This window comes from Apium graveolens, chromosome 1, assembly GCF_009905375.1.
Source record: "Apium graveolens cultivar Ventura chromosome 1, ASM990537v1, whole genome shotgun sequence".
Lineage (NCBI taxonomy): Eukaryota > Viridiplantae > Streptophyta > Magnoliopsida > Apiales > Apiaceae > Apium > Apium graveolens.
The window spans coordinates 7,679,957-7,694,185 of NC_133647.1; the positions used below are offsets into that span (position 1 = coordinate 7,679,957).

Consider the following 14,229-nt stretch of genomic DNA (forward strand, 5'->3'; position numbering starts at 1 on the left):
CCATGTTTCTTCTTCCCTTTCTCTACATTTCATATATTTAGCAAACCAATAACTTTTGTCCAGCATAACAATAATGTTATACCACTTATTATTCGATTTACATACCGGAATTGCTAACATTCACACACAATAATAGAAGAGCTGAAGCAAGAATTTTGATTATTCTCCTCGCGGCTTAATTATAATCTCGTCCTTAAAGTATAACATATTGTACACATAAACCCTTTAATAAAAAGGTTGTATATTTTAACCCCTTAACTATAGATTTTATACACTTCAACCCTTTTGCTAAAATATTTTTGCCCCTTAATTACGAGCTTTGTATATTTTTGCCCCTTAACTATTAGTTTTGTACACTTTAATCCTTTAATAAGTTTATCGTAATATTATAATATTGTTTATCATATTAATTAATTTCAAAAATATAAATATTTAATTAATATATAATAAACAATTCAATTTTTTTAAAAAAATATTATTATTTGATAAATAACAAGGGATAATAAAATGATTTACGAACAATGTTGCCCTTGAAGTATACAATGCAGACACTATAACCCTCGAGGGTGATTTCGGTAAAAAATTTAAGAAAAGGGTTAAAGTATACAAATCTCATAGTTGAAGGGTTAAAATGTACAACTTTTTTGTTGAGGGGTTTATGTGTTCATTGTGTAATACTTTAAGGGCCAAGTTATAATTAAGCCTATTCTCGCAGACTGCTCAAATTCCAGAATAAAACTCTAGGATTTGAAAATCACCAAAACATCTCCTTGATTATATAGGTACTTTGTTATAGCACAAGCATTGCAACTATAAGAGATGCATTATGAGAAAGGGAATGCAATTGGCAGACTCTATGCTTTTAACAGCAATGTCAGGCACCCAATTGCCGATTAAACCTTGAAACATACAACATTTGATAAAGACACATAAAGGAATCTGGGGTTGTTTCCTACCCAGATTTACGACACCTAAACAGACCCTAATTCAAATTAAACCTGCAGGAGGAGACCAAGTTCATAAGGTAGTAAATAAGAACAAACGAAATTGCAAGAGACTTTCCCTACCATAACGTCACAACACGAAACTGCCTTCTGAAGTTTATCCGAGTCCACAGTCGGATGAACTACCCCAGCCTTCCCAAAAAGACCCGTCCTGCTTTGGAATTGAATCCACAGTGTAGTCGGCTGTCGTTACATTGAATGGCGAACCAAGCTCGAAGTCCAAGGGGTTTTCACTAAGAATGGCATCAATGATTGGATCATATTCTTTACACTGACCAAACAGGGAATCTGTTGATGGGAACATAGGTTGATCCTGGGGAATGTTTATTTCTTCAGAAATGTTACCTCCCATCACTGCATCCTGTCCAAAAAGGTCATCATCCAGTTGAAACGTTTGCTGCTGTAGATTATGATCTCCTAGAATGTTAAGATTATTATTGCTGAGGTTCTGACTCTGATGAATATGGTCATCATAGGAAGGCATGAGTTCAGAAATCATCTTCTCCCTGTTGTTCGGAAGGTCGACCGCAAAATCATTATGAGGAGCCGGCTTTTTCACCAGTTCATCAGTTTGCTGGAATTGAGCAGAAGAATCAATTCGGTGTGGGCAACTGACATGGTGATTGTTCCTTGAATTTCTATAATGGAACCCCAACTGAGAGTCACTATACAGGCACTGCGGATAACCGCATGTATACACTTTCTGGTCCATGGCCATGAGCGGCGCATCAGATGGTGGCTTTCTTTTTGGTGCAAACTCGATGACTCGGTCGACAAGCTCTCCCTTAAATGGAGCAAAAGGTGGCACTATCAGCCTGCTTCCTGGGAGAGCACTTTCGAAGTTGAAGAGGTTCGCATCACGGGGCTTGCACTTCTCAACATCAATCTTCTGGATATCTTCCACTCCATCAACATCATAATCATTAGTCTCACAGGTGGGATATGAGCCACTAAAACCAACCATGAAATTTGTGGGGCACAAATCAGGGTACATCTTTGGTAACAAAGAAGCCTCATGGTTAATAACTGACAGCCAAGCAGCACTCTCCTTGGCTGTCAGCTTGTCCTGTAAGCACTTGGACTGCCGCACAAGCTTGTGGATCTTGTCAATGTTGGGAGACATGTGTTTGATCACAGCAGTTAAGACAGCAACCTTCCAAGCTTTCTTCAGATCATGAGGCTTCTTATATGGAGGAATTCCATGGTCTTTCGTGATGCATAACTGAGGCCACCATTCCTCGTTTCCAGTAGGCCACCATGGCGGGGCAATTCCCTTCTCCAATGGAAAACGCCTCTGTGGCGGGTCACAGTGCTGCATCAGAGCAGACAAAAGCGAGCCCAAAGTAGTATCCTGGAGCTCTATCAAAGAGTGGGCAGGGGAGGCAGAGTTGCAGTCTTCACACTTTCCTGGAATGGAATTTTCGGCTTGGTATTTCGCAATTGCAGCAGGTCCATTCCTATCAAATCTAACTTTATCCTTCCACCATGCACGAAGATTGTCAGAGGCTCCAATGACCGGTTTTCCATTCTCAGGAATTATACCATACACAAAACCCTGGGCTTTACATACCTCCATCATCTTAAACATATATTTTAGGATACTATCTTGTGCCCGAGACATTTGCTTTCTTCGTGCTTGCTCCGGGGACTGATTCTGATTAGCAATATCAAACCTCGCCTTGCCTTTCTGCTCTTTAAGCCGTCGCAGGAGCATTTTATCTCTCCACATCCTCCTCTCTAGTTCCTCTACATCTAATAATTCCTCATTGCTACAATCATCATCTCTGGTTGCTTCATGTTCAGATTCTGGTACCACCCCCCCGTTCCTCACAGGAGATGGGAGGAAATCAAGGTTACCAGATAAATTCATCACCGTAAAATTACCCAAAAGCAGCGGAGCAAAGGATCAGATCAATATTTTGATGTGAATGTACTGCCTCCCATGAGTTGTCCTTTATATTATCAACCTTTAAGCTAAATGCTGAACGTTATTCTTTTTGGCAATTAATGACTTTGACGGATGGAGATTTCCAACCGTAAACACAATTTTCATGCAATTTACACGCTATAATTAATGAATAGATAGAAGTCATTGGATAATAATACAAATAAGAGTTAGTATAACGACTTCAATGTACCAATATCTATGTTAAGTAACCAACTCCCCCAAAATCTTATGGTGTCCCATCTTACTTGTATGAGGGGCCGGTATTTATGTTATGCAACCAACTCTCCCAAAACCTTAAGGTGTCAATTGGGTGGGAGGACTCGATCCCAAGACCCCTCCCAACACCGTGCTCTGATACCATGTTAAGTAACCAGTTCCCCTATAATCTCTTCAAGGATCTTAAATTATATATTGATATAAGAATACAATATAAGATCCTTATAGAGATTTGAGTAGGCTGGTTACTTCAGATGATATCAGTAAGAGCTGTTTACCCAACATAGTGATACATTGAAGTCGGTATGCTAACTCTTATTTGTATTATTATCCAATGACTCTTATTTGTTCAGTTATTGTAGCATTGAAATTGCATGAAAATTGTGTGTATCAGTTACAGATCACCATACGTCAAAGTCATTAAATTGCCAAAAAAAAATAGAAGTTCAGCATGAGCATACAACTGCCACATTAAGCAATCACCAAAAACAAACAAGATGAGCATATGTTAGTGCTTTACAACAAGAACCATTAATGTGTCATTACGTTGTTGAGATGAAATACCTCAATTAATTGTTATATCTATACTTGATAGTGCTAAAAATATCCCAAGATCGCTATCTAAGTATCTTATCTATATGGAAACAATCAATGCCTCGCATAATATAAGTACAAAAACGAGTAAATCAAGAGTTAAATGCACGCTCGGGCGCAGAGAAAGAGAGAGATGAGCCACCAACTACTACCTAAATAAATTAATAAAATTTAATAAATCAAGGCGGTAAGCAAAAGTATCAACCAACGAGTTGATTAGATAAGCATGTCATAATGAACAAAGAAACAACACGCCATCACCTACAGCAAAAAGAAAAATAAAAGGGCAACTCCATATGTATATTTGTTATTTCGAAATAGTAAAATAAGATAAGATATTCATCTTTACTACCATGGCAACTACATAACATAGGTATTTTTCTAAGAAAAAGTTTTGAAGGAAATAAAACAAACATTGAAGGCAAATGGTTCTGAAAAAATGGTCAAATGATACGACATAGCTAAAACTAATCAAGGAATGCACGTAAAGCCTATCATATATGGAACTTTAAAGGTAATTTATCTATCGTCCAAGCAAAAAAAAAAGTCTATATGCAATAAGCATATGTAGATTTAGTAATTTCAAACTTGCACATTTTAAATACCATAGAAATGGAAATTTGAAAGACATATATACCTCTCATCAAGAAAAATTAGAGTTCTTACAAGCATTAAGAAAATGTAAGGTGTTCAAAGAAGTTATAGAGCTTAACTCTTAAAATTAGATATTTATACATTTCTTAAATGGTTTTACCATGACATTTTTTATAGTTAAACTCACGCACATGCCGGGAGTCGAACCCTTGACCTCTATTAGAGAAACCAATAGCTCGACCACTGCACCAACCATCTTTGTTAATACTCTAATTAGTACTCCATTTATGAGTACTAAACTAAACCCTGGGTTTTCAATGTATTTCTATAGCTTAAGGGATGATTAATAGCATGGGATTATTAGAACAGTGTGCAACAAATTATTTCAAAACTTCACAGCTGCAAACTTATACAAAATAACTCCAATAAGGTGCCAGTTTGGTCTAGGGCTACACACAACTAGTAGGGTTGATAAACATAATTTGATTACATTGTGTCACTTTTTATAACCAACCACTATCATTTTGGTATCAACGCCATACCAAACTGCTCAAAGTTTAAACAAAAACATACAGTACTAAAGAAAGAGCTTCTAAAAATTATGTTGAAATTTTGCAAACCCTTGTCGATATTAATCACTCCATGCTATATTTACAGTACAATTATTATGAAGTAGCTCTTATTTAGTAAATATTAGTTTACCATCTCACAAAAAGATATTGTATGTATAATGTACCGGTGTAACACGTGTCCATTCCTCTCGTGTCAGAGTTCTAACTACGATCAAGAAAAAATATTTACCTTTGAAATCGGTAAAGTCCCCGCTAAAACCTTGATGCAACTTAAAAGTCTATGATTAAGAGCTATTTCCATAGAAGTTTGGAGTGGTCATGGTTATGCATATCTAATAATCTAAATGTTGGGTAGAAATAATATTACCTGAACAATAATCATTTCGAAAGAACCATTACAAACAAGTGTAGTGTAAAATATGAATATAATTATCATATGTTTTAAATAAGGGAGTCACTACTCAATACAATATTATTTTATATTTTTTACCATTTTTATCTAATCAACAAAGGTTAAGCAATAATCCCACGGTATTTAAGTAAAAAGCAATATATAATTTCAAAAACCCTATCCGAACTAAACTTGCAAACATATCCATTTTGAAAAGATAGAGAAATATAATTATGTAGTCTCATCATTCACCTTAAAAGTGAAAACACTTAAATTAGCTACATGCATACATAAATACTCATGAATAGATCACACAAAAAGCAGAGTATGAACATAAAAATATGAAACCTAATACCATTAAAAAAAGGTATGAAGAACAACTTACCAACTTCAGGAAATGAAAGAAAGTAACTTGGTTCGGCCATTCCAAACAACTAAAAGTCAAAGTTACGGGTTGAGGAGGATAGTTACAACAAAGAGAGGTGAAATAACAGAAATGGAGCTTCTCTAGAAAAAGATTTTAAAATTTTATTATATTAATTTATCAAAATTATATAATTAACCTCTACTACTTCCTTATATTGATCAAATTATAAATATGATTATTCATATTTCATGTTTTACATTATTCTATCTTCGTTAAACACGCATTTAGCTGCTTAATTTCAGTATGTTGCGACAGCTTAATAATGTAAAAAAAACTTTATTTTAAGGTAGATTGGAACTAGTCTAAAGATTAAAACTATTTTTACTCTAATATAGATAAAGTATTACCTGCAAAATTATAATTATAACTTCTTTAGAAATCGGGATGTTATAAATTATTATTTATTATTTAATTTAAAGAGTAAACAAGATGTTAAATGTATTAATGAGATAATGATAAGCCCCTTTTACAATAATTCTTTATTTGCCTTGATTATTTCATCATCACCGCTGACTAATTTTGAAAATTGCATTTTGAACATCAAAATCAGACAGAGTTCACAAAACAGAAGCAAATGGTGAAAATAAGAAACCAATACCAGCAGTACAGAGATGAAAACTCCCCGATTTTATTCTGTTATTATATGATCTCTGTCAAACAACAAGCCTTCTTGATCCCTATTGAAACTTGTCATCTTTGTCAAGGTCTTCCACAGAATTTTTATGTAACTCTTGATCTCTTGTTGAAGACCAGTGGTAGTGTTGGTTCTCGAGCTAACGAAAACTAGGATTTCCTACCAGAATCTGCATTCTTATCTCTGCTGTCTACAGATACCAAAGGGCTGACATTAGCTGTTAAAACATAATCCTTGGCATTATGCATTGACTGACCATGCTCAACCAGTTCCTGTTAAGCACAAAGACGACATTATTCCTATTAAGCACAAAGACAACAAAAGAGAATATAGTTTTGCGTGCTTTTGGGCTACAGCATGCACATGTTTTGTACTAAACGGAAAGGAAAACTAGAGGACAGGGCGTAAAGAGAAATGCAGGATAACAAATTTAAATGGTCAAAGGGTTAAAATTAATCAATAAAAACTTCTCACTTGGTACATAGAGAAGCATAATTCGTAGTAAAACGGTGAGTAGAATTTTACTAAACCATTACTTTAGATCCAAAACTCTTGCAAGGAAAATAACTAATCTACCACTGAGAAGATAATGGCAAGATGTTTGAAATATAACGCATATGATTTGCACCATGATGCCTCTAATATATGCATATGATGCCGCATGGCAGCATGATCACAACAAACAAGAGGCAGTGCTGCTGGAACCATGTTACAGATGAGCATAGAGGGAACACAATAGTTGAGGGCTACTAATGCAGTTTGGATAGATTTAAGGTGAAAAAACTAAAGCTACTCTGCCTTACTCTCGTCACGAATTCCAGAAACCTCATTCATAGCTTAAAGGTCACTTCCTTGCAATTGATCAAAACACATCAGAAAACATTATATCATTAGACCATCTCCAACTCATAACACTAAAATGGTGTAACTTTTACACTATTTTAGTGTCAAAATTACACTATTCACACAACCAACTCCAACCCATTTACACTATACTTTACACTAAATGTCTAAATAGAGATATGATATACTTAATTTTTCACAAGCAAATACCTTGTTTGGATGTAATAGGATATATATAGGATATGCTGGGCATGAATTTGTTTTTGTTAACAAGAACAAGGGTATAATTAGAGTATAATTACACCAAATGTACTTTTGGCACCAAATTTGGTGTCACGTTATTCATTTGATGTAACTTTTACACTATTATAGTGTTGGGTTGGAGTTGGTTTTACACCAAAAACTTACACTATTATAGTGTTATAGTGTTGGGTTGGAGTTGCTCTTAGTATAGCCCCTGTATATCAGTTCCACTCACAGAAGCACATCCATCAACTTATCTGCTCCAATAGTCCAGTGTCCACCTTTATCATATTCGTTGGACCTAGTGATTACTGATTACAGAGCATTCTAAAACCTTCACTGAATATGGATATGGTTATACAATATAATTTACTATTGTAGATTTTACAGTAAAGGATTATAGGAACACAAGTCTAATAAAACTCAACCTTTTTATGATTGAGACAATTGATTTTACAGTAAAGGAGTTTGCTTCAGGTAAAGATGAACTGAAACCTATCAGCATTGCATCTCGATAGGAGTTCACAGATGCATCTTCCGCTGCTGAGAAATCAAAACTATCAAGCGTTGATATGGATACACATTCATCAAAATATGACATCGCTTCTTATGTCAAACGTTTTGTCATCCTTTTCCTTTCACTGCTAGTCTGTTGACTGTTGACCACAAAAAGGACAATGTCACTTGAATTGGACAAGAAAAACACAATATTTGGATTTTGGAGGGAGATATAGAGAGACTTAATACATTTTCAAGTAAATTGTCTACGTAGGACTTAAACAAATTGTCGCTACAAACACCGTGTTTATACAATGGCAAAGTACAATCCCTGTGAGTTGTAAAGCTGATTTCATAATTTAATATTTTAGTGATTTTGGCAAACAGAATAAGTTGCTTACTCTACTTCCCAAGTAAGATCTCTGAATAGTAGATACTTTTGGTTCTGGAAGTGTCTTCTTCAGTATTCTACTCAGTTCCTGACCACAGTGTTCCTCGATAGCAAGATCTGATCAAAGTTTTCTAGCCCGTTCTTGAGACTGCATTAATTAAGACATTTTTAGTCTATTTGTATGATTAAATCAAGAGAACCATCCTCAAACATGTAAGATCAGCCAAGCACATGGTAATTAGTCCATGATCAGCATTAGGCTGACATGGAGAAGAAAGAATGCATTCCTACTCAAACTAGATCAAAATTTGCATCAATAAACCTAAAGGATCTAAATACATAGGCACCTAGCTAATGCATTATTATGGATCTAATGCAATCTCATACGTTCCATACGGAAGATTGAAGAGAGCAAACAGATGTTTTATGACTGTGTCTAAACTAAAAGATATAAACCATCCTCTCTTCATCATACTCTACTCAAAAGCCTGGAGGTAGTACATTTACCTCCTCAAGCTTTGTGGCATATTCCCTTATGATGTCCAAAACAATTTCTACAGCACTAGGTTTTTAACAGAGTCAGGAGCAATACTTGTAACATCTGCAGTTGCAATTCCAGTAGCATTGCTTCTTCTTATTGACTGCAGGAAATGTACAGAAAAACATAAATATCAGACTAAGATTCCAAAAGTCAAATTAGTAAGACAAGAATTGATAAATATTAAATACTTAGAGCAAGTCCAACAGTGTGCTAGTAGTTTCCTTATAAATATAATAAAATAATAACTCTTAGTAAGTTAGGACATGATTTTATATTTCAACTCCAACAATGATCTCTAAACCCATCCCGAATTATTATTATAATAATAAATTTGAAAAAGATATGAACAAAAAGTGGAAGAAAGAGAAAGAAAAAAAGTGGAAGAAAGAGTGAGAAATGAATATTTTATTAATAAAAATGATATAAGGGATAACTAGTTGTTCCTTAAAGATAAGGCATGAAGGTGATGTATTAGTGATTTAAGGAACCACTAAGACACTGTTGGTGTGCAAATTTAAGCCAAGTTCCTTATATTTGAAGTTAAGAGCCCATTTAAGGAAGCTGTTGGACTTGCTCTTACAACGTGGCAAGTGCATATTATAAAAGAAACAATTAGGAGGGAACAGGAGAGAGTTTAGAATTTACAACACATAATATGTAACAGCCTAAATCTTTGAATAAATAGATGATAGGAGTATGTTATAATAAAAACTGCATAAATGATACATAAGAAGAGGCTTAATTAAGGACTTTCCACAGATTAAACTAGTTGTGATAAAAAATTAATAGAAGGTGCAGCCAAGATTACGTTTTGATTTTTGAAGGTCATCTTGAATACCAGAGATGGCACGTTGAACTTCCGATCTAACAGTTTCATATATTTCACTTGTAGGAATGACACTCTTGTGCGAGTCCCCTGGAGTATGAAAAGTAAACATGTAAATTGCAACTTTATCAAATTCACAAAATTTTAGTTCAGACTATGACATTAGTGAAGCAAACCATTGCTCAAGTGTCATTAGAACATCAAAGTTCCAAAGTCTAATGTCACTAGATGCAATGTTAGTCGACTTCCTTGTCTTTTGATAGTTTGATAGTCTAGGGGACACCCTTTCCACATCATACTACAAAGATGAGCACATCTAATTAACAATAATGTCAGATTTGAACAAATCTCCACAAAATAATTATATCTCAGTATATCGAGTAAAAGTATGAAGTCCAAACCTCATTGGCTCCTCTTCTTACTGAAGTAGATCTTCTTACGTTACTCAATACTGGTCTTGAATTATTCATGCTTCCATAATTAGTTGGTGTAGCATATTCTTGCTCCACTTCACTCTGTAAGTAAATAAACAAATAATTTAATGAGCATGTCAATCTGCAAATACGGAATACTCTGACAAAATAAACATCTCTTTACAAAAGAACATACAAAGCCCTCTTAGTAACTAATTTACTTGTTGTATAGAGACAATAAACCAAGTTTAGTTTTCAACAGCAGCACTCCCTAAACTTACAATATTTCAACTCCTATTCTTCACACGTGCAACTGCCGATTCTTAAAAATGAAGTGCATTAATAAATTACCCTTCTGATAATCACAATTCAACTATTTGATTTTAAAAAATATAAAACAGCCTAGATATATGTGTTTACCGCCTGACTACTATTTTAAGTTGTGAACTTAAGAGTGCAGCCTACAATACATTCCAACTTTACAAGTCTTTACTTGTCTATAACTAGCTAAAGTCGTTTCTAGTAATAGGTGATTAAAAATATAAGATCCAAACTTTCTAATTATTCTCCAATTCCGAAATCTCTGAAGTGCAAAATCAAGTAGTGTATATATCCAATTGCAATTATACAAAAATCAATCTTAGATTGTCGTAACATTTAGTACTCAAAAAATTTAAAACATATCTAGAAACAAATCATATATTTTGGTATTCGACTTCACATCCTAAAACTATTACCATACACAATCAACTTACAATAATTCGTATCATGATAATTCGTATCTAAAGTAATATATGGGTCATTTTTCAGCATTTCAAAGCACTAAAAATCACTAGTGTAGCCACATTGGCACAAATCAGCATTCACATTACTACAAATCACCGTTTACGCAACTACAATTATAGTATGTAGGCTACATCAAAATTGCATATAAACAAGCAAGAAAATAGAATTCCTAACCACCAAAGGCCCTCTGGACACCATTAATTCTCCGAATTTCGACATTTCGACTAATTGAACCAACCCCTCGTCCCAACACTCAATTTAACCCCAGACCCACCATTCAACCCAGATTTTAACACATTATCATTATAACCATTAGTACATTGACTTAAAGATCAGAATCAATGTCATTTTCGCTTCTTCTTGAAACAGCACTAACACTTAAAGATCTTTGAGGTGTTTGGAATAGATTTTGGTTCCCACTTTCGAGTAATTATTCAATAACACAGAATAACTATGAAATATGGAAGTGGGTAAAAGTAAATCGACTTGGATATGTTTACGATTTTGATTACACCCCTGAGCGTTCGAGTCGCCAGCAAACTCACAAATCCCCTTAATATTTAATATGTATACAAATCATTTGGCACAGAGAGCATAGCGAGAAAGAAAGGAAAATGGGTAAAGGAAAATGGGTAAAGTGGGGTCAATTAATATATTTAATATGTATAAAGTGCGGGTAACTTTTATATTTTAAGATTTTACTATTTTGGGTAAAATTTGAAATTTATATAATTGAGGGGATAATCGAAAACGAAAATTTATAGAAATGAATGTGATAGATGGCGTATTTTTCTCAAAACATAACATAAAATGAATCTCGTTTCCCCTTTTCTATCTCTTTCTCAATTTTTCCCTTTGTCAAATTACAGAAACACCCGTATCTTTAAAACGACGTCGTGTATAGATCAACGAGTCAAAAGCCCTGTTTTTTTGTCCCATTCGCTACAATACCCTCCGCCAAAACTGCAACCTTATCCTCAAGGTGTGGAACTGTGGAATTGCTCCGTGATGACATATGCCTTCTCCCAAGTTGCCTCAGAATCCTGCTGACCAACCCATTTAATTAGCACTTCGACTTAAAGGTTCTCTCCCTCATTGTGATTACGAACAGCTAGCAACTTATCAGGTTCCATCTGCAACTCCCCATCTGACCTGAGTTGTGGAGGAAGTGTTATACCAGTACTCCACCCAGTGAATCCACTGAGCCCGGGTGTGGGGATGGCCCGAGGCAAAACACCGCAAATATGTCTCGAGGCACTTGTTTACCACCTCGGATTGGCCGTCCATTTGTGGGTGATAGGCTGAGCTCCGTTTCAAAGTTGTGCCCTGCAACTTGAAGCATTTTGTTCAGAAGAGACTCGTAAACACCCGGTCCCTATATGACACAATTGATACTATTGAAGGAAACCCATGTAGTCGAACTATTTCTTACACAAATGTCGTTGTGATCGTAAGTGCCGAAAATGGGTGCTTAAGTTTGATAAAGTGACTGTACTTGGACAATCGGTCTACAACAACCAATGTTGAATCGATCCTCTTGGACCGTGGTAAGCCCTCGATGAAATGCATAGTGATATGGTTTAAAACTTGCGTGGGCACGGGTAATGGTTGGAGGAGTCCAGCTGGTGTTGATTTGAGGTTTTATTCCGTTGACAAACCATACACTCACGAACATAGTTTTTAACATCCTTGCGCATCCCTTACCAAAACCACTTTGCAGTCATCCGCATGTATGTCTTCACTTCACTTGAGTGCCCACCAACAGCAGAGTTGTGACACTCTTTGAGAATCACCAGAATAAAATGATAAGTCTTTGATAACACCAAACGTTGTTTAAATAATAGCCTCCGTCAACCACATCAAACCGGATAGTATTTTTTTTCTTGTCCACCTCTCCTTTAAATCTCGAGAGAAGCCCGTCATTGTCTATTTCTTGCATCATTGCACTCCAGTCAATGAGGCTAGATGGCACCAGTGTATTCGACACAATTTCCACTCATTTTTTCGGGACAAAGCATTAGCTACTCTATTTGAGGACCCCGGTTTATACTTGATCTCGAAATCAAATGCCAGGAGTTTACTAACCCATTTATGGTAATTAGCCCCGTCCTCACGCTGCTTTATTAAGAACTTTAAACTCTATTGGTCGGTGTAAATGAAGAAGTTTCGACCCAATAAGTAGCTCTTCCATTTTTTTTTGACTAATTTTGGCTTATAGCCTTACAAATGAGTATCTGTTCTCAACAATTCTCGGGGTGAGCCAGGATCGAACCCAGGATCTGGGACGACAGAGGATAAACCCTTTACCACTTGAGCTATCCAACCGTGCTCAAGTAGCTCTTCCATTTAAGCACTACTAAACATATAACAATCATCTCATTCTCGTATATGGCTTTGAGTATTGCCTTCGGCCCCAACAGTTTACTGAATAAGGCAATCGGCCGTTTTTCCTGCATGAGGATTGCCCCTACTCCATACCCGGAGGCATCCGTTTCAACAATAAAAGGTAGCTGGAAATTAGGCATAGCTAACATCGGTGTTGTAGCAACTGCGAAATTCGTGACGTGATTAAGCGAATAAAGTATAATTCTGTGTTGTAATTATAAATTTTATGAATAAATAAAGAGTTAAATGATTGTGTTGATTAATTGTCTTTATTGTATATTAGTAACGGGGAACGTAAATTAAACCGTTCCAGTTTGATGAATCACCTCAAGGGATAAGTTGTGTTGTCGGGCCGTCAGGATGAACGAAACCCGTCTTAAAAAGAGGATTAATGTATTTAAATGTGAAATATGTGTTATTTTATGAAATGAGGAATGTATAAGTAAATATTATAATCCAGTAGAGGTGTCAGTTGGTATAAAGGTTTGATTATAAAGCGTGTTCGAAAACGCTCAGCGCCGGGCCGTTAGACAGGACGTCACCTGTTACGCGAATAGTTAATATGATTGAAAGGGGAAATTTTATGACTGGTTTGTGTTATAATGTGAGTCGTAATATGAGAATACATGCTATTGCTTGATAACGGGCTTTAATATGTGCTTTTTTATTTTTAAAACAAATAAAAGGAAATTATTTGATTTAAATAAGATTTATTGAGCCTTTATATATTTTAATAAAATTATCTGAGTATGGTCAAGTCACGAAATTTATTTTGTTATCTTCAAAATAATCCTAGAGACTTTACAAAAATAATAAATGAGATTATTTTATGATCGTAGTATTTTATAATAATTTTATGGAGTTAAAATGCTATTTTTAGCATAATCTTGTAAAATTCATATTAAATGAACCGTTCGCTCAAA

General features: G+C 35.2%; 1 protein-coding gene across 8 annotated transcripts; it reads right to left on the reverse strand.

Moving 5' to 3' along the window:
* Positions 1 to 736: 736 nt before the first annotated feature.
* LOC141660367 (ETHYLENE INSENSITIVE 3-like 1 protein) lies at positions 737 to 11,530 on the reverse strand. 8 transcript variants are annotated; one of them, XM_074467356.1, is made up of 7 exons: positions 11,096 to 11,530; positions 10,124 to 10,237; positions 9,899 to 10,020; positions 9,705 to 9,812; positions 8,863 to 8,996; positions 8,366 to 8,503; positions 737 to 8,122 (listed from the first exon to the last, which is right to left on the reverse strand). In XM_074467356.1, the coding sequence occupies exon 7, from the start codon at positions 2,872 to 2,874 to the stop codon at positions 1,102 to 1,104; it is 1,773 nt and encodes a 590-aa protein (XP_074323457.1). In that variant the 5' UTR covers positions 2,875 to 8,122; positions 8,366 to 8,503; positions 8,863 to 8,996; positions 9,705 to 9,812; positions 9,899 to 10,020; positions 10,124 to 10,237; positions 11,096 to 11,530; the 3' UTR covers positions 737 to 1,101. The 8 variants fall into 8 exon arrangements, with proteins under 8 accessions (XP_074323457.1, XP_074323470.1, XP_074323469.1 ...); XM_074467369.1 differs by having other exon boundaries at positions 737 to 6,652; positions 7,895 to 8,122; positions 9,705 to 10,020; XM_074467368.1 differs by having other exon boundaries at positions 737 to 6,652; positions 7,632 to 8,122; positions 9,705 to 10,020.
* Positions 11,531 to 14,229: the final 2,699 nt, after the last annotated feature.

Coding starts and splice junctions, on each gene's coding strand:
- LOC141660367 (XM_074467353.1), bottom strand. CDS start 2,874: ATGAATTTATCTGGTAACCTTGATTTCCTCCCATCTCCTGTGAGGAAC.